Genomic DNA, 20,441 nt, shown 5'->3' with positions numbered 1-20,441 from the left:
TTTTTTTTTTTTTGTTTTTGTGAATTTTAAGTGAGTTTTGTTGTGTGAGTGGATTCTAATTGATTGCTGAGTCTCTAAAAGGCATCTAAAAAAGGTAAGGGTTTGGTTTTTGTCTTTTAGAAAATAAATAATCTAAATCTCAAAATGTTTTCATAGAAAATTGTATGTACATATGTATGTATGCAAATTCATATGTACATTTGTATGCATGTTAATACATACATATGTATGTATTTAACTACAAATGCAAACTTCGGCTATGCTTGGACATGACTTTTTTTAAATGTTGAAAATTTGATGGTCAAGAAGTTTAACAATTCTACAATTGGTGACTTATTTTTAAAAAATATAAAAAATCTCTTTCATAAATTTAAGAAAAGAAGCAGTTTTCTTTTCATAAATGATACTAATTTAATTTATTCGTTTTTTTTTTTATAAAATATTAATTTATAATTATACGTACATATGTAAATTTATATACAACAATATTAATACTAAATCGTGTCTTTTATGCGTATCGCGTTTCTTGTTTCTAATCTAATGGATGGAATGATTTAAGTTTACACAGAAATTAAAAAAAATATCAAAGAAGTTAAATTCGGCTATGCCGAAGTTTATATACCCTTGCAGTCCTTGACAATAATAATTTCACATGTTCAAAATTTGTTTTCTGCAACTCAATTCATTAATATACAAACAAAACAATTTTACTCTTCATACTATGTACAATTTGTTCTTCTTCTTCCCTCATTCCCTAAGCAAAGCAACGCACGCATACACATACAGTTTATGTAGCGTTGCGTCTGTGTGTGTATGCATGTGCTCTGTTGATTTGATGATGACGTAGTAGGCACCAAGCAGAGCTGCCGGCAGCGATTGAACCGATTTATATAGACTGTAACTTGTGTTCTATTTATCCGATCAGGGTCAAATTTTGGGATCTGAGATTTTATATCAAATTCTATTATATTGGTAAATTTCATGGGGATACTCCAATTTTTGCAAAAATTTTTGTTCCAGAGCTATATGATATAGTAGTCCGATCCCAAAGATTTTCATACTTTATCTCACCCGGGTAAAAAAAAGCTCCCAAAAAAATTTCATCCCGATAGCTCTTAAGATGGCTGAGTAAAACGCGTACGCACCGACGGACAGACGGACAGACGGACAGACGGACAGACGGACAGACGGACAGACGGACATGGCTATATCGACTTAGCTTCTCATGCTGATCAAGAATATATATACTTTATGGGGTCGGAAACGTCTCCTTCTGTGCGTTACAAACATCTGACCAATTTTATAATACCCTCTGCAAGGGTATAAAAACAAATAAAATAAAGAAATTAACGTGTGGGGTCGTTCGTCGGGCTAAAGATACGAGTAATCTCGAGAATTATTGCTAGGACCATTTTTATTGTTGATTTACATGGCCGTCTCCAGGGGCTGACTGTGGCTACGACCATTTGTCTGTAGAGGTTGCAATCCTCCCCCATTATCACTGTTATCATTATCGAAATCGGTCTCTAACAGGGCCTCCGATTTGGAACGATGGTAGGGACTTGGATTAATGATTTGCTGAGGTAAAGGTGTCTGGGATGAGGAGGGTCTTGCCTCCTGATAGACAGTCTTTGGACGAGATGGATTGACGGAGACCGTAGCGTGAGACGGAACAGCTGGCGGTTGGGCCAATGGACGTGGTGTACGGTAATGTGATGTGGGTGCCTTACTACTACGTACGGCCGTATAATACGAATCGGGACGACGCATATCAGCTGGCTGCACCACCGGTGCTGGACGATAAAGCGACGACTCGTTGGAATAGTTGAATTGATCTAGTTTTTGATCGAAGGGCAGTGAATCACCGCTGCTACGCTGATGCGTTGACGATGATGGCATAAAACTGCTATGAGAACTATCACGTTGATATTCTGGTAGATTTTGCTTCAATTCACTGAGAAAAGCTAGCCCAGGCTGTCCGCGGCGACCACCGCCAACGACAGGTGCTCGGGTGCCTGTCATTTCTGTGCGCAGAGGCAAAGTGCTGGCATTGCCATAATAATCCGAACCAGCTTCTTCGATTTCACCATCTGTGTGATGAATAATCGGCGTATCTTCGGCCATGCTATTGCTGATGGAGTTAGTACGTGTGCCACCGTTTCCGCCGTAAGTGGAATTATCACGGAAACCCTCGTTACGATAGCTCAACTCGAAAGCATCGGGTTCCAGAGCAGCGGCAACGGCACGAGCTCGATGTCCACTGGCCTTTGATATGGTGGCCACTTTGCCACCCGTCGCCAACGGTGATCCTTGCTGATCCGAATGAAGCGGACGCAAAGCATTCTGATTCACATACTCATTGTAATGCGTCTTGGGCTCATAACCTTCAAAGCTTCCCGCATCCGAGCTGAGAACACTTTTGTTCATGGAATCGATGGAACCATTGGTCACCATTTGTTTATAGTCGGGAGTTTTGGATAATGTTCCATTGCTTGACATATTCTAAAAATAAAATGAAAAGTAAAATCAAATAAACAAAAAAGTTGAAATTAAAAATAAGGAAAAACCATAAACCCAGAAAGCAAACGCATAAAATCTAATTTACTTAAAAAATTTAGAAACACCAATTGAATTATTTCTATATCCATTAGAATATCTTCTAAGCTAATTTAAATTATAGAGATCTGCATTAAGCCATCAATTTTGCGGTCCACTCAATCATTGAGTCCTTTTAGTTTTTGAAGTTTGAATTACACTCATTGCAGTTCTATTGTAAATTACTTTAAATTTATAATAATTTTGTTTGCCACTTAGATTAGATTAGATTATGTCCCCACAAACGTAAAATTAGTTGACCCACTTTAAAGTAAATAAAAAGAAATAAATGTTCATACATAATTTGGCCTTCTCCTTAATGATCCTTGCGGATCAATGCTGTTCAGACTGCGTAAACTCTGACGTATGCTATTACGTCGCTGCAAACGTTGGACATGACGATGCTTGGATTTGGCAAACCAACAGAAGGCAACTAAAATCAATAGAATAATGGCCAAAACGAAGGCCGAAATAATACTGATGGCAAATATATCTGCTCGCCATGACAATGGATCAATTATCACCTAGAAGAAGAGAGAGAGAGAGAAATCAAATAATGCCCACTCAGAATACCCTATATATAGATCTATTTACCCTTGGATCCATTTCACAGATGAAACCCTTCTCTTTGGCACAATCTTCCACTTCGATTTCACCGAAAACAAAACTCGTGCAACGCTCTATATGGTTATAGTCTTGTATCCAAACTTTTTCCGGATACTTTAAATGCCTCATCTGGCTTTGTAGATACTTCCATAGGGTAAGCTTATCAGTTCTCAAGAAAGGCATCGATGAATTCTCTGAGCGACAAAAATCACGTGCCTCGTGGAAAGTCATTGGAGCTCCCACATAAATGAAGCAAGTGTCATGAACCAAAGCCCAACCAGGTGGACATTTGCCATCCAATATTGTTTCGTTATTCATTTGAAAGGGTACAGCCAAAACTTCCAGAAGCATGGGATCATCTAAAAAAGATTGAAATAGAATCTTCTTCTTCTTGAATTCTTCTCTTCAACTTACCCGATTTATCTCTGATGCGTGATTGAACCGATATGGTATTATTATAACTCCAATAATTATGACGTGCATCAATCTTAGAGCTCCAGGTCTCAAATGTTCTGTTCTCGTAGTCAAAACTCAAACTGCAAGGGAGATAAGTACAAAAATGTTGGATTAACTAGTGAATGATTTCTCCAAAAGCCATATCTATCTTAGATTCATCCAATGTATTAAAAACTTCTTTTAAAATGTCTTTGAATGATCAAAAATTTAAGTGACTTACATGGAATTATTAACAGTTAAGAGTTCATAATCATTTTCATAGTTTTCGAATATATTATCTGCATATTGTTGGCCCGCTGTTCCAGCCACTATGGTGGCTCTTGTCATCCAATTTGTGGCAAAATTCCTATAAAAAGAGAGATATTTAACACATGTTCATAGTATCAGGACATTATAACTACTCACCTATAGAAACCATTGTGAGCCGTTGTCTGATAGATCTGTAAGCGAACTTTCTCAAAACCGGATACCTCCATAATACGTCCACCGATATTACTATGCACATAGTTGTAACTAAAATTAGAGACAACTTGCCGCAAACGTATAACATCCTCATAGCCGGCCATATTTTGGGCAAAGTAATTTCTATATAAATCCACTTCTTGATACGGCGAGGATTGGCGTCCTTCGACAAAGAGGGCTGGGCGATTTCTATTACGTACAAAAAGATTATGATGGACAAAACCACGCAATGAGGTGGCTGTTCCCCTCGAATCGGCACGTATACGTAAACCTCCTTGATTTTCCATTAATAGATTATTCTGAACGTCGAAAATAATAAATTTTATATGCCAATTTAAAAAATTAATAATTTACTTACCATAAAGTACAATGAATTCATATTTTGTACATCTAAATTCAAAGCGGATGAACAAGTCGAGAAATTGCCATAAAGTTGCCGACAATTCTTTTCAATACGATTGCCAATGAGGGTTAGAGTGGGTGTGACTTCGCCAGCTGAGGCATAGCTGACAGCACCCTTCATAGCACCAGAAATATGCGTATCGGTAATATTATGCAGGGCATCGCGATCTGTTTATATATAGAGAAAGAGAGAAAATATAACAATATTATTGTTTCCAAAACATTCATTACAACTAATTAAGAGGAAAATAAATGGCTAATTTTTTGATATTATCCAATAATACTTACATTGTCCCAGTGTTGATATAGGCACAGTGACCACTTCAGCTATAAATCCATGGGTTTCGGGTGCTCCGCTTGCCACCAGCTGGAGACTCATTGTTGGTCCCTTAGTCTTGAAGAATGACCGTTGATTATCCGTATCGGATTCGATTTTACCCAAATATCTTGCTGTAACATTGTATATATCGCCATCATATAGTTTTATAAAGTCCGTTCTGCCATAAAGTTTCGAATGGTTGAACAAATTCGATTGTAGCAATCGAAAGCCTATGGGCTTGGCTCGATAGGCCGATGTAAAGATCTTGACACAGTTCACAGGATTATTGTCGTATTTGTAGTAGATCAACATGCGTTCCTCAATGGTCAAGACCTTCTGGGGATCACAGATATCGACCAGAGAGAATACCTTGTATGGCAGATCGAGACTCTTAAGTGGCGAGAAACTGGATTCATCGCTATCACGACCTTCGCCAGTGAGTGAAACAATGCTGATGCCTGTGCCTAGAGTTTTGGTGATATTCAAATGATTGAGATTAAGTTTCCCACTGGGTGCAATTAGATTAATGCCATGGTTTGCCGAGTTCTCAATGGTAACTGAGGCTATGGAAGGATTCTTGTGTATAGCTTGAATTGCCGCCGATTTGTGATTATGCAGAATGCCAGCTTGTTCGATGCGCACATATTCCAATTGACTTTCCCGTTGCGGCATTTGGCCATATGAACGGGTATTGTGCAATGATCGATGTTCGTATTGGATCTCTTCGAATTTGGAATTGGCAAAGCGTATGCCACCCCAATACACTTCATCATCGGCCATGCTATTACAGCTAACGAATACGAAGGCATCATCCCATTTGCACTCATGACGATGACCATAAAGCTGACCATTTAAACGTTCCGAACAATCCTCCATCCGTTCTTCATCGCCGCGACATTCCAATGGCTGAACCCACGACCAAATACGAGTCAGCGAGTTTGTGTGAAATTCAATGCGACGATCGTGTCCGTAGTAAACGTTCAGCGGATCAAATCCTAATTCACGGCAAACAACTTGAGCATTGCGTTCTGTAAAACGTCCATCACAAATTGGAACCCATTGAAGGGTAGTATGATTAAAGTACTCCAGGAAGCCTTCATTCAAACCAAACAGGCCATCTGCATCTCCAGTGCAATTATTCGAGCTAGTACAAAGTCTTATTGAATCAAAATCGGTTAAAGCGGCACTCATATCCTCCAAGGAGCGACGTTTTCTTGGCGGCGGAGGTGCTGCCATCAAAGCCTCTCGGGATGCATTCTTAAAGGGTCGCATAATAATCGGCGATTCCTGATAGCCAACAGCAATCAACGTACCCAAGACAAGTATACCAACATTTGGCTCAAATTCCATGCTAACGCCATGTTGAATTGTCAATGTTTGTCCTGGCATTACAGTAATATCCGATGATATATAATAGGGTGTCTGTTGTCGTTTCAGCAACAAATCCTTATAGACACGTCCGCCGCGATAGGTCGTTAGATCGATTTCTTGATCTTGCTGATTGAATGGTGTCACAACCGAAACACTTGCCTCAAAGCTATCTTCAATTAGGAATGGTTGATATATAACATCAGCATGATCATTCCAATTATCAAAATCAAATATTTTCGATTCAATATAATTGGCATCCTTTGAACCCCACCAATTTTCGCGTGCTTCGAAATAGTTATTCAAACGTGCTGATCTAACACCCGCCACAAGATTATAGTCCATTTCATTATCGGCCATTAGATTGCGATATAATCGAACATTTTGTACGCCATCCAAACGTATCACGGCCGTGGGTAACTGATGCTGTTTGCGTACACGTCTTGCGGCCTTCATGAAATGGCGATAATTTGACGACATCATGGTTACAATGCTATTTTGTTTGAACGAGTTGTATTCAATGCTGGCCGGTACTTGTCCCAATATCTCACTCAAGCTATCAGCTTTGAATAACAATATGAATTTAGCGTTATTCGATTCGAAACGATTGTTATCAAAACGTAAACGTTTCTCCATGCCGTCGAGCGAAATCAAAGCATTTGGGCAATTATTATCACGAAAAACATTTGAGGTTATATTAAAGACCGTGTAATGTCCTTGCACCGCAATTTGAAAGTCTTTATTCCTCTGCCACGTGCTATTGCCAAAGTAAATGGAATGTGTGAAATTTTCATTGTACTGCCAGACATATGGTAAATCAACATGGAAACCACCATGAGTATTCTGCTCCACTGTTGTGTCCTGAATGACATAATGAAACAGGTTATTCGATGAACGCAAATCCTTGGAACGCTGACGTATGCCCAAACCATTTTGGGTTATCAACGATGAGTTGATTTGCAGTGTGATCTCACTTAGATTACTCGATATAACATCCCAGAATGGTGACTTAATGAAAACAGCTTCACGTTGATTATAACTGATTTCCGAATTGACCAATTTAATCGATTCATTGGCTTTACGTAAATAGAATTCACCATTATCGCCGATATAACGATTGTAATAATAACCCGTAATACCTCTCAGATTTTTTTGAATTTTCGTCGAGCGTATGGTTAATGTGGGCACTGGACCACTTACTATTCGATTACGTATATTTTGCACGGGAGCTGTGACTGTGCTCAGCATTAAAACGGCTCCACCCAATGCCTGCAGACCACTTTCATAGTAGATAATGATGCCATAACTACTACTCGTAACTGGAAAGACATTTAAGTCCCGTTTCACTTGCCACAGATCACTGCGTATATTTTCGGTGCGTGCATTTAATATGGTTATACTTTCGGTGGATAAATTGTGAATAGGATTCAATAGTTGTATGCCAATGACATAACCGGCTGGACATTGTACGACGATTTTCTGATTAATTGATTGGCCCAACAGCTCCTCGGTTCTTATGTACTTTTGCTCAAATGTACCCAAATCAATATTCGACTCAGTCGGATGGGGCAAGACATATGGAACATAATCGGTGCCAAAGGAATTGAAATCTGTTGCCATATAAAACCAACCGCCAATTTCTTTTTGATCCATCGCCGAGATGACGGCATCATGTGAAATGCCACTGCCCAAATTCTCTTTAATGATTGAGCCAGAGATGCGGAAATCCAATTGCTTCATGCTAATGCCACTGCCACGATTACCAGAGAATTCCGAATTTTTGATATTATTCACCGATTTGCCAGCATAGATATCGGCGTAGATAATACCAAGACCATCTTGCAGATTATTAACGACACGGACATTTTCCAAATTGTGGCGGGCATGATCCATTTGAACGGCCGGCCTAAAGGCATTTGTGGTATAATCAAAGAGGCCAGCTTTCTCAACAGTGACATACTGAAGATCGGCACGCTCGGCCAGCATACTGAAACGTACTCCCGCCCAGGCTCCCTCGTAGCAGCGTATGCCCACATCATTCTCATGGGTGCAACTGTTCTCGAATTCATATTCAGCTCGACATTTGGTTATATCCCGATCGTGGGGCGTACATCGAACATTGGCCACCAGAATATCTTCTGAAGTGCCAGCACTGGGCAATTGTGAACGCAAAAGACGCCAATCCTGTGGATTCAATGAGTAACCCAATTGATGGCACACCAAGGCGGCGTTCAAGACATTCCAACCATAATCACAGACAGTGCCCCAACGCCCCTTCAAGTACAATTGCAAACGTCCTTCGTGAGCCCCTCCAAGACCACCCACCAACCGAACTGGCACTCGTGGAATAGCATCAACTGACGGCACTGCTTCCGTTTCCATATCTATGGCTTCCGTCTCGCTATCCAAGTCTATAGTTTCCGTATCATTGTGATCACTGATAATGGTTTGACGTTTGAGTGTGAAGAGGATATCATCAGGACGACTGCCACGTGCCTCCAATTTGCCAGCGACCATCATCCCGACACTTGGCTCGAAACGTAGAGTGGTGCCAGGTTGTAAAATTAATTTTCCACCCGGACGTATATTAATATCTTTGGTAACGGTATACGTGCCCGGTGGTATAGACTCTTGGCCATCCACTTCACCGCCTATAATGTCACCACCTTCGGGGAAAAAACTCGGTACCACTGTCGAGACTTTTATCATAGCCGTTGTTCCAGGATTCGAACTGTGCAGCAGAAATGGTAAATAATTGATTTTGGCCAAATTATAACGATCATTGCGATGAAAGAGGCGGGCATAGATACGTTTCTCATCCGCATGTCCCAACCAATTGTAGGTGGCATTTATTATTTGACTCTGATCGGTCAGTTGCGAACCAATTTCATATGCCGAATCGAAATTATGCAAAATATTTCGAAAGATATCAATATTACTGGAACCCACGACCACCGGAGCAGCGACACGTGACCGGGGATTTAAACGTCCTGAACCATCGGAACCTTCACTGCCCGCTATTAATGGACCAAAAGCTTCGGTTATATTGTTACCTCTCACAAAGTTACGGGTGAAGAGTATATATTGGACTTCTGCACGACTGTAGGGCGAGAGGGCAAGCGATATCACATGTACTCCACTGTTTCGTGTAAAATAATTACTTTGGATCAAAAGTTTTACGGGCAAATAATTAAATTCGGGAAAGATGTAATCATTATTGATATATATACAGCCGTAGGAGCCAAAACGGAACATGTTATATTCAATTTTTCCTTGCAGATTCAATGCTGGACTCAATATTATGGAATTCGCCTGCGAGTATTTGAATTGGTTGTGACCCAATTGCAATTGAAGATTAGGTTGACCATTTGACGTACGTTGATAGCATGATTCGATAAAAATATCATTCTGTTGACTGCCATTAAATTGATTTCCCGTCACATTCACCCAAATAGGACGACAATAGTTGCCGTGGAAGACACCAGTTTCCAAGTTGCCACCAATATGTGAGTATTCCACGACACTTGTCTGATTGAAGGGTATATATTCGATGCGTTGCACATCGGTGGTATGATTTAACCAAGTTGCTATGCCATAGCCACGATTTGAGTTCACAGATGAACGGGATATATTACGATTACCGCCATAGTAGGTGATATTAACGCCAGCGCCATTATTGAAACTAATATTGGAACTCGTAATATTGACATCTCCAGCACCCGAAGTGACATGAACTCCAGCCACATGACCATTACCCGAAATGGAACTACTATGAACATGTAACTTTGATCTGATGTTATCTACAGCCACGCCACGTCCGCCATTATCCTCCACGGTGGATTCCGCCAAACGTAAATCGTAGGCCACAGCATCACCTGAGGTTATGCGAAAATAGGCATTCACCTCCTGTCGGGCATCTGCTTTGATCCTCACAAACATCTTTTCCCTCGTGCTCGTGACACTTTGCGGTCGTGTGAAATTTCTCGCTTGCCATGAAAACAATAATCGATCATTTGTCGATGCTCCATCATAGATTTCCACCGTTGCCGTCTCATTTTGCATTAAAACAAAATGCTCAAAATGCAGCGTAAGATAATAACCCGAACGTGTAAAGAAATATTTGCCACATTCTTTTGCCGCACCAGCGTAATATTTTTGTGTAAATGTTAGAGATATTGGATATGTTTGTCCCGATGTTGTGGGGAGAGTACAAAAATCATAGATACTCGCTCGATCCGTGCGTTCAGTGCCACGTAAATCATGTCCAACATATTTAATGCCATCAGCACTATTATCCACCACAGAGCAACCATCCAAATTAACTAATCCTTGACTGGAATTCACAAAAATACCAATGCCATTGCTTTTGCGTATGGTTACGTTTCTCAATTGAAATCCTGCCCATGGTTTGGTGCTATTGAATCCTGTATAGGCTGAATGACTTATAACCACATGTTCCATTTGTGGTGGCAGACCTTGAACTTCCACAGCGGATTTTGCTGCAAATCCATAGCCATTGCCAGCTCTTATAATATCCACATATTTCAATCTCGATTCCGATTGAGCTGCATAGACAATGTTATCCCGTCCCAAGGATTTTGTTGATGGAGCATTATCGAAATATATGCCACGCCAATGACCCAAAGGTTCTGAATGCACTGGCAGACATTGTATACCCAAATCGTTGTGATAATCACACGAACCGGCGCCCATTTGTCGGGTATTCCAGGCCGAGCATTGGTTGACAGCATTCTCACTTCCATGACACTTGGGTTGTTCATAAAGCAAACGTGGATAATAGCCCGGAGTGCGTTCCACCCAATTCCAGAAACGTCCGCCTCTATAGCCAAGTTGCTTACAGGCCACTGCATAATCCGCCAAGGTCCAACTGCAAAAGCAAGCAAATTTATTTTGAGAATATGAAAGAAAATGTCTAAAGTTTCCTTGTCTTACTTTCTTGAATTGGAGCACACCGAACGCCAGGTTCCCTTGTGAAACAGTTGCAGTCTGCCTTCCACTGGTGTTGGGCCATCTACCAAGCGTATTCCCTTTTCTTGATCGTCGGGTAATTCGATTTTATAATTGGCTATATTTGATTGCGATTTGAATACTATGCGTGATGTGGGAGTGCCCTGAAAGAAGAAACAAAACAAAAGCACGTTAATTAATTTATGAAGAGACTAGGAATTAGGCAGATGAATGTCTATGAGTTAATTCAAAAAACATTACTCACTAAATTTAGTATTTTTGCAATGTCTTTTGGGCGCTTGACTTTTAGTTTTGATTATCTTTTATATGAGTAATTAACACTGAAAATTATCTAGACTATAGAGACCTAACGACAGACATATGTATGTATGTACATATGTATGTAAATCAAGATCAAAACCGGGTGATTATGTAAAACTCATTTACTTTTGAAGCTAAATTTCTCAAACAATCATCTATATGTACATCTATCTTTCCATCAATTTATCTATCTATCATTTGAAAATTTCTCCAATTTTCACTCAATCATTTTGCTTCTTTTCATGTTTCTCACGTTTTCTTCACGTTTCATTGCAATTTTTAATGCTCACTATTTTTTTTTTTCAATTATGATGCTCTTATTTCGCAGCTCAATGTGCTCAATGTCTTGGCCTTCGTTTTTCAATTATTATTAATTTTTGTTTTCTTTTTGCCATTAATTTACACCTCGAGATAGAGATACGCCCACCACAAAGAGAGAGAGAGAAGTTCATTCATTCAATTTGATCTTCTTTTTTTAATTAAAGTCATAGACAAATAGTGTAGAACTTTTGACCTTCTGTCGACTGCTGACTGACTCACCTTAAGAATACTTTGCATATGACAATTTATCCAAAACCAGAGGGCCGGGGCTAACTTCGACCGCGTCAAAGTTTGTATACCCTTGCAACTTTTTTGGTAACTCTATCCTTACCTATTAGCCATCAATGTGGAACAACGTTTTATCTAAAAAGGCTTAAGCTTGAGAAAGAAAGGCCTACAATCATAAGAAATAACGAAGATATTGATCAAAGTCACTGTTTTCCACCGATCGTTCCTATGGGAGCTATATGATATAGTCACCTGATCTTGATCAAATTTGGCATAGTCGCTTATAGGCGTAGTAAACTCTCTAATATTAAGTTTCACGACAATAGCTCAGAAAATAACGAAGGTATTGAGAAAGTCACTGCTCGTGACTTGGCCGTTTGTATGGGAGCTATATTATATAGTCACCCGATCTTGATCAAATTTGGCATAGTCGCTTATAGGCGTAGTAAACTCTCTAATATTAAGTTTCACGACAATAGCTCAGAAAATAACGAAGGTATTGAGAAAGTCACTGTTCGTGACTTGGCCGTTTGTATGGGAGCTATATTATATAGTCACCCGATCTTGAACAAATTTGGCATAGTCGCTTATAGGCGTAGTAAACTCTCTAATATTAAGTTTCACGACAATAGCTCAGAAAATAACGAAGGTATTGAGAAAGTCACTGTTCGTGACTTGGCCGTTTGTATGGGAGCTATATTATATAGTCACCCGATCTTGATCAAATTTGGCATAGTCGCTTATAGGCGTAGTAAACTCTCTAATATTAAGTTTCACGATAATAGCATAGAAAATAACGAAGTTATTGAGAAAAGTCACTGTTCGTGACTTTGGGGTTTGTATGGGAGCTATATGATATAGTGGTCCGATCCGGCTGAATCCGAGATATACAACGCCTGCAGTATATACAAGCCTACGTGCAAAATTTCAGCTCTGTAGCTCTTACGGTCTAGGAGGAGTTTGCGTTGATCCAGACGGACGGACGGACGGACGGACGGACGGACGGACGGACGGACGGACGGACATGGCTAGTTGAACTCGTCTCGTCGTGCTGATCAAGAATATATATACTTTGTATGGTCGGAGATGCTTCGTTCTATGCGTTGCACACTTCTGACCAAAATTAATATACCCTTTTTGCAAGGGTATAAAAATAGACAAACAAATTCTGTTGTGTTTTTTGTTTAACATAATCTATATAGGGAAAGAAGTCTTGGCTAATTTGTTCATTTTCATTATAATACAATCGTCAATTATGCCTGAATGCTCTCAGTGCCGACATTCACTTAAATCTAATTAACCCTTAATGACCCTCTGACCGACCCAACTAGCCCACCTCCTCCTCCTATCCCTTCTCCTGCTAGAGCTGTCTTATTAAGTGACAAAACCTAACTTCGCATTGTTCCCCCTTTATAAGAATCGGACATGCAAAGTGCAAGTTATTTGTATATCGGTAATTGGTGCCATTGCGAGTTATTAAAAGAGGAAATGAACTTGGCTGACCTAATTTAATTTTCGTTTTCTTTGATGTGATGTGCGCCTGCGCTGAAGCCCTAACCTACCACTACAACCATGAACTGGGAATGCAGTATGATAATAACTTGTGTGTGTGTGTGTGTGTGTGTGGAAATCTTATCTATCTGGAAGAGTCAACACAACATTTTTGCCCTGTTTGTTGTTGTTCTTTATCTACGCTTACTACATACATATCTCTCAATCGTTACTCATTCAGTCAGCTTTTGGTTGCTCTGGTCTGATAAGGACAGGTGCCTCCGATGATGGCTTAATCATTGTATTCGCAAAACAGGTGGAAATGCTGATAAGTATTGTGAGAAGTTTTTGTGAATACACCAAGTTAATACCCTATAGAACTGGAAAAACTATAAAAATTTGAGACTTTGATTTCAATTTGAATATTGAATTAAACTTTGTTGAGATGGAAGATATTATTAACCTGCATCTATATTTATCTCACTAATCTGATTAATTTTTTTGACATTATAAAACGTCGTTGAAGTTGAAGAACTCAGAAACCAAAAATACAGAGAGTATTTATTATGTTTTCTATTACATTATTTTAATTGTTATTATAGAAAAACAATTCTTGTTCTTTGTAAAGCAGTTGGTAATTATTTGTGTTATGATTAATAGATGTAAACTAAATGACTGTAAAAGATAGTCGACATACAGATTTCGAATTGGAAATATGAAAAACTATTTCTAGTCGTCAAAATACATTAAATTTTTTATACTTCATTTGTCATATAAAAACATTAAAGTCCTGCTTTACGTTCTGTTGCAGGACCTTTTTTATATGGTTATCTTCTTAATTCAATAGGAAATTCAATTTAGGAATCTACCTGATAGCACAAGTAAATGTAATTAGGGGAAATTTGTTTAATTAAATCGTCAAACCCTTGTGAGACTTCAGAATGCTTTGTACTTAGACCATTGCATATCAAAAAAAGTCTGAAAAAAAGTTTTAAAATTTATGTTCTAGAATCTACAAGTCTCTCATAAACTTTTGGTAAACTTTTACAGCTCTTTTGCCTTTCGAAATCTTATTCAAAAGTAATGTGTTACTTCTCATTACTCTACCATGGGTCCCCGTCATAATATTTGCTGTTTTTTCTTGAGACTTACCACTGCTTGTAGAACTCCTTTCACTTGCAATCCCTTGGTGGGGGCAAATTCAATGGTAACACCCGGTTCAATGGTCAGACGAGCTCCACGAATCACTTCCAAGTCATCGCGTGCCAGATAGGGACTCTCGCTGAGTCGTAGAATGCGTTCGCCAAGGATTTCGCCACCCTGTAGTTCTGTATATGACGTTGCCTGTTGTCCCAATGATGATGGCGATGAGGTCACCATTGAGGTGGCGGTTGCTGGAAGGGGCGGCATTGGCGCCTGTGTGGCAGGCAACAAATGTTTTGTGGCGCCATCAAGACTGGCAAACTCGAAATCATTTTCTGGCAGTAATTCAACTTCCAAATCGGATTGGGGTAGATTGAGCTCTTGCTCCGATTGCTGTGCTCGACCTAGTTGGCCCAGGGACAACAACAGGGCAAGGATAAACAGTAAACATATGTGGTTACCTCCCCATTTTGTGGCAGAGCTAAGGGCAGCCGCTGGGGGCAGCGGTTGGTGGCAGTTTTTGTTATTCTTTGATTTTTGTTTCCTTTGTTGGTGGCAGTTCGTTTTATGTCGTTGCAGCGTCATTTGTGCATTGTTTTTATACTTTGTCGTTTTTTTCGTTGAAATTTATTAATATATTTAATTGGTGATTAAGTCGTGTTTTTTTTTTTTTTTTTAATTTCTATGTTTTACATTGCCAGGGCAGTTGGCTTATAGATATTTAACAGCTAAAGAAAGGAAGAAATTATGTATTTTTAATTGATTTTCTTTTAAATTTCATTTGATTTTAATGTTTTTTATTTAGCACAGCTAAATGAGAGAAAATTATGTATTTTTATTGTACTTATTAAAATCACTTGGGTTTAAAGTTTTTTTTATTTCACTAATTTTTAACAGTTTTCATTATAAATATTTTTGATTTATTTATTTTTTCAATTAAACAAGAATCCAAATATAATCTTATATTTTCTTGACTTGAAACTGTTGTAAGTTTTGAGATTTAAAATTGAATTTAACTTTATAAACAATTATTTAAATTTTTTAATTTATATTTGTTTTTTTTATTACATTTATAACTCTTTGTTGTTATTAACACATTTAATTTGTCATTTGTTAAAGCTTTTGCTTTGAATATTTTAAAAGAACTTTTTTTTTATAAATTTTAAGTTAACTGTTTTTTTATTTTAGTTCATCACAAATTTCACAGATCTTTTTGTTTAGATTTCCTGCTGTTTTCCACGATTTTGAAACGTTTTTCCCCCTCATCAAGTCAATTTCCCACCGACATCATCAACATTTTGTCGTGGCCTTCTTCATATTCTTCAACAACAACAACTTGAAACAAGCCTCTTGCAGTGTCTTAGCCAACTTTCTGATAAGCCAAAGAAACAACAGGCCCTAAATAAAAACAACACCACGAAGAAAAAACACGAAAAAAAAACCAATACAAATACCCATACATACAAAAGGAACTCCCCCAACCAAAAGTCACACACTCACACACACACACACACACTGATAGACTGATTACCCACCGAAGAAAATACCAAAAACCAACAACTGAAAAACACGTCCATACGCAAAGAACCGTTAGTGGCGACTGAAATCCACAACAGCGAGAAAGAGAGGGTTATTACTAATAACCAAAGAGAAAGAGGAAGCCAGTGAGGGAGAGAGAAAGAGAGAGCGATACTAGAGAGAGTAAGCTAACGACTGCCAAGCAACGACATGTAAAATGTTTTTATTTTGTTGTTGTGTTGGGGGCTTTTGTAAAATAACTGTAAATGTGCAGGCATTTCATTCATACACAAAACCCAAGAGTGCAGAGAAAGAGAGAAAGGGAGAGCGAGAGCAACGCACGCATCGTCAGTCTCTGTTGTTATTGTTGTTGTTTTTGGTAGGTTACGTATGCGTAGTAGATGATGGAGGAAAGCATTATCCCCCCCCTACCCCAAACATACACTCACATTTCCCCAACCTCTTATTCTCTCAAAGTTTTTTCTTTTGGTTTCTTCTTTAACTTCGTTGTCATTTTCTTAATATGCAAAGCAGCAGCTTTTAGGTGCGGGCGGTGTTCAGGTAAAGGTAAGAAGTAGGCGGCAGAGGTGGGCTGCGGGTGGAGTTGGTGTAGATGCATGCGTATCGATAATCTTTGTATCTCTCTCTCTCTCTTTCTCTCTCTCTCTGTATGTGACTCAACTGACTGAAATGTGTATGCAAGTCAACGTTAAAGTGCATTGGAAATACGCATAAGTTTATTGTCTCCATGGGCCTTTTTATGGGTTTTTTAACTTCAATAGCATTTTCTGCCCTTAAAAGTTAAAAGCTAGAACCTTTATATTTAATCTTTATTCTCAAAAACAAAGAAATGAGTAATGCAAAGATTGAACTAACATTCCTTATTATTTTTTTGGTTTTCTGCGCATTTTACAGATTAACGTTGTAACACTCATTTCCTTGAGATAAACTTTTTAGATATACAGCAGTGGCCACAAATTTGTGACAGTTTTCGTAAAACAAATTATAAATAAAACTCAAAGTGGTTAAAAAATGTAGACAAATGTTTCGTCTTCGAATTAGAATCTACTTGTAAGAACCCTTTACATTATTCTCACCATAAAGGTTTGGGATATTCTTTATATGTATAAAGAAGGAAAACTACCACTAAATCACTTCTATTAAATTACCATAAACCTATGTTTAAATTGTTTCTCATAAAACTAACAAAACTTTTGGATTTACACCTATGGCCAGATGAATAGATGTGAGCCTGAGGACTTGCGACAAGTTCTACGATCCGAAAACTGATTCTCAAAGATTTGTAATGTAAAAAATAAGAATGTCTTTTTTTATTTGTGAAAAAAACTAGAGCAAAGTTTAATTGTCTTATTAGAATGTCTTTTTATGTTTCGCTTTTTGTTAATTCTTACAAATAAACTATTAAATGTTTGGTTTTCCAAGCTTTAAAATAGCTATTTTTTGTTTACCAACAAACATTTTAGAAAAGCAATCTTAATCTTTATTATCATATTGATTCCGTAAAAGCCTTTCACTTAAAATCAAAACGTGAAAGGTTCATTGTGAGGTCAAAGCGTTCAATTTGTGGGAATAGGGATTGAGGGCAATTTAACAGCAATTTGGTTATGAACTAGTTTTCATTCTAACTATGTATGTAAATATTTTATATGAGTTCAACAAACTGTTAAACAACTAATAATAAAGCCAAACTTTAAAATTGGCCAATTTTAGATAATTTAATAATTAAGTTTGTTTTCTCTCTCTCCCCCTCTTTTGTTCTTCCTCTCTTGCTAAGTTTTAATTAAATAGCTAGTCGAAAATTAGTCATCTTTCATTGAGATATTTGCCGGCTTTATAACAATTTGCAATAAATTAACTAGAATGAGTAATACAACCCACATACACATACTACCCTCTCTCTCTCTCTCTCTGTTTGTCACTCTCTCTCCTTTTATTGATGATGCTCTTTGACCAACAAACATATTTGAAACCTGAAGCTTTATCGCCTGGCCAAAAGCAAAACACTTTTTCAAGTAGATAACTTTATCTCTAAAATATTTAAAGCAATGTTAATGCACTTGACTTTGTCTCGCTTTGGTTCTATGGTTCTTAATGATTGATAATATCAATTTCCTTTGAATTGAACGTCATCAATATGTGAGTAACAGAAGAAAAAAGCGCTCTATGCGAACGGAAGTAACACAGGAACACACAGGGAAGTGGCTGGAGAAGAATTGTATGGTAGCCCAACAAGTGCAATGACTGGGACTGCAAAAACAACCATCAACTAACTACCAACTGTCGTTTCAGTTGGTTGACTGCTCCGCAATGCAGTTTGGCCACAACCAAACCAACGAATTTTTTGTATGTTTGCACAGTTGTTGGCAATTAGAGAGGAAGGCCAAGAAGAGGTAGATAGATATTCCATAAAGTGCAAGAAAGCGTGCAAAAGATCGCTTCAATCTGTGTGATTTATGCATCGTTGGAAATGGAGGAAAGATGCTTCTCCACTTCTTTTTACACCTTTTTGTTTTTTGTTTTACTGTTAATCAACAATATCTTTTTGTTCTAATTACAGGTAAATCACTTTTTTGCGCGCTAGATACTTTTTGAGCGTATAGCACTCCAATCTCTTTGTTGGTATGAGTGAGTTTGGTAATATTCGTTGCTTTATGGCCAAGACACACTACTACCAACACAACCTCACTTTTTTTTCCTTTTTCTTCTTTTGTGGCTTTGTTTGCAGAGCTTTTTTCACACAGAAAAACACTTTTCACTCTATATTTCTTCACTTTTCTAGCACATTTTCACTAAATTTATCAATATTTGAAGCGATTTTCGATTAACTTGTTGCGTTTTTATTAAACAAATTGTTGCTTTTTAAGGCGCGGTCAATAAGCGAAGCGATCGCACACACTTACATGCATATATATATATATATACAAAAGCAGCAGCACCGTTGAGATCAATATTCAATTTTTAGCGCTCACACACGTCTTTTCCGTCGCGTTGTTGTACACCTTCTGAGCAAAGTCGTCGCTCAGTGAGCGCATTGAGCGAGCGTCACTTTGTCTTGCCACAAAACAACGTTAAGTTCTGCCAGGTTAAATATGCCATATACAAAGCTTTAGCAAACCGACCATCATGAGTGGGGAGAGAGAAATACTGACAAAGACCGAGAGCGAGAGAGTTGGGGAACTTAGTTAACTCATTTATGTTTTACCTTGGCCCGAAATGATTGCAGCAGTCATCGCTTAGCTTAGCTTTAGCAGCGTCCAGTTTCTGCCTTATTTTTGGTAACATTACACTGTTAAATGTAATAACAGTCAGTCAGTTACCTGTTGCATTAACAGTGGTTAAGTAAGAGCTCTAGTTTTTCAACAGTTGTAATAGTAGTTTGAACTGGTTTACAGTGACTCTAACTTTAGTTTGTTAATAAGTTAAGGTAAGTTTTCTGATATATTAAAAAAGAATTTACTTATTATAGTAAATTATAGTCGTTTTTATAACGAAGTCAGATAAACTTAGTTTTTTTTTTTTTATTCTCCATTAAAAACAAACAAGACAAGTTTTTCTTTATTTTATTGACATTTTTGGAAATTTTAAAATTAAACGGCCAACCGAAAATTGCTAAAGAAATTTAATTATATTTATATGACATACTTTTAGGCTGCAGGGGTTTCATATTTGACAACTCTGTTAATTCCAGTTTAGATTAACAGTTTTGTGTTAACTCATAAAGTGTTTTAATGATTCTCGTTGCATACTTTTCGGCTAAAAATCACAAACAGTTTATTTCAAATCTAATTTTGTCTTAACAGAACTATGTTAATCAATTTATTAGTATGAATAAGTTCATAATAAATATAGGTCACAAATAATAAATAAAAGAAATACTATAAGTCTAAGATCCAAAATGTATATAGCTAATATAGCTCTAAATAAGTTTAAAATGTAAATCATGTAATTAAATCTATAAACCATATAATTTTTTCTTGTGTAAGACCGCAAAGTAAGGGAATTTTGTTCCATAAGCTCCACCTCTTGAAGTCAAACATTTTGTTCAAATGCATCATTTAATGTAGATTTCGTTCACAAGTTGCATTGTGGATATTTAACTTGGCTATTGTAAAGAGATATCTTAACTCTTATAGGATTTTGTGTAGAAATCAATACCAATACTCACCGGATCCTTAGAAAACTTTATGGCCAAATTTCTATCCCCGATAGAAGAACCTATTGC

At 37.8% G+C, this 20,441-nt stretch overlaps 1 protein-coding gene across 1 annotated transcript; it reads right to left on the bottom strand.

The window, feature by feature from the left end:
* Positions 1 to 431: 431 nt before the first annotated feature.
* Positions 432 to 19,213, bottom strand: bark (protein bark beetle). The gene is made up of 11 exons (XM_068295194.1): positions 19,120 to 19,213; positions 14,690 to 15,408; positions 11,162 to 11,340; positions 4,810 to 11,096; positions 4,478 to 4,689; positions 4,063 to 4,418; positions 3,878 to 4,003; positions 3,616 to 3,737; positions 3,190 to 3,560; positions 2,895 to 3,119; positions 432 to 2,502 (listed from the first exon to the last, which is right to left on the bottom strand). Exons 2-11 carry the CDS (start codon positions 15,263 to 15,265, stop codon positions 1,426 to 1,428), a joined length of 9,531 nt encoding a protein of 3,176 aa, XP_068151295.1. The 5' UTR covers positions 15,266 to 15,408; positions 19,120 to 19,213; the 3' UTR covers positions 432 to 1,425.
* Between the last annotated feature and the right edge of the window lie 1,228 nt (positions 19,214 to 20,441).

This window comes from Drosophila tropicalis, unplaced genomic scaffold, assembly GCF_018151085.1.
Source record: "Drosophila tropicalis isolate 14030-0801.00 unplaced genomic scaffold, ASM1815108v1 contig_845, whole genome shotgun sequence".
NCBI lineage: Eukaryota > Metazoa > Arthropoda > Insecta > Diptera > Drosophilidae > Drosophila > Drosophila tropicalis.
The sequence above is the reverse complement of the archived record's forward strand: the minus strand, read 5'-3'. Positions and strand labels throughout refer to the sequence as shown.

Bases quoted from the DNA above. Each gene is read 5' to 3' on its own strand.
- bark (XM_068295194.1), bottom strand. From the start codon at position 15,265: ATGACGCTGCAACGACATAAAACGAACTGCCACCAACAAAGGAAACAA. The intron at 4,004-4,062 runs GTGAGTAGTTAT...CTCTTTTTATAG, and splicing joins GCTCACAATGGTTTCTATAG to GAATTTTGCCACAAATTGGA. The intron at 2,503-2,894 runs GTATGAACATTT...TTTTATTTTTAG, and splicing joins TAAGGAGAAGGCCAAATTAT to AATATGTCAAGCAATGGAAC.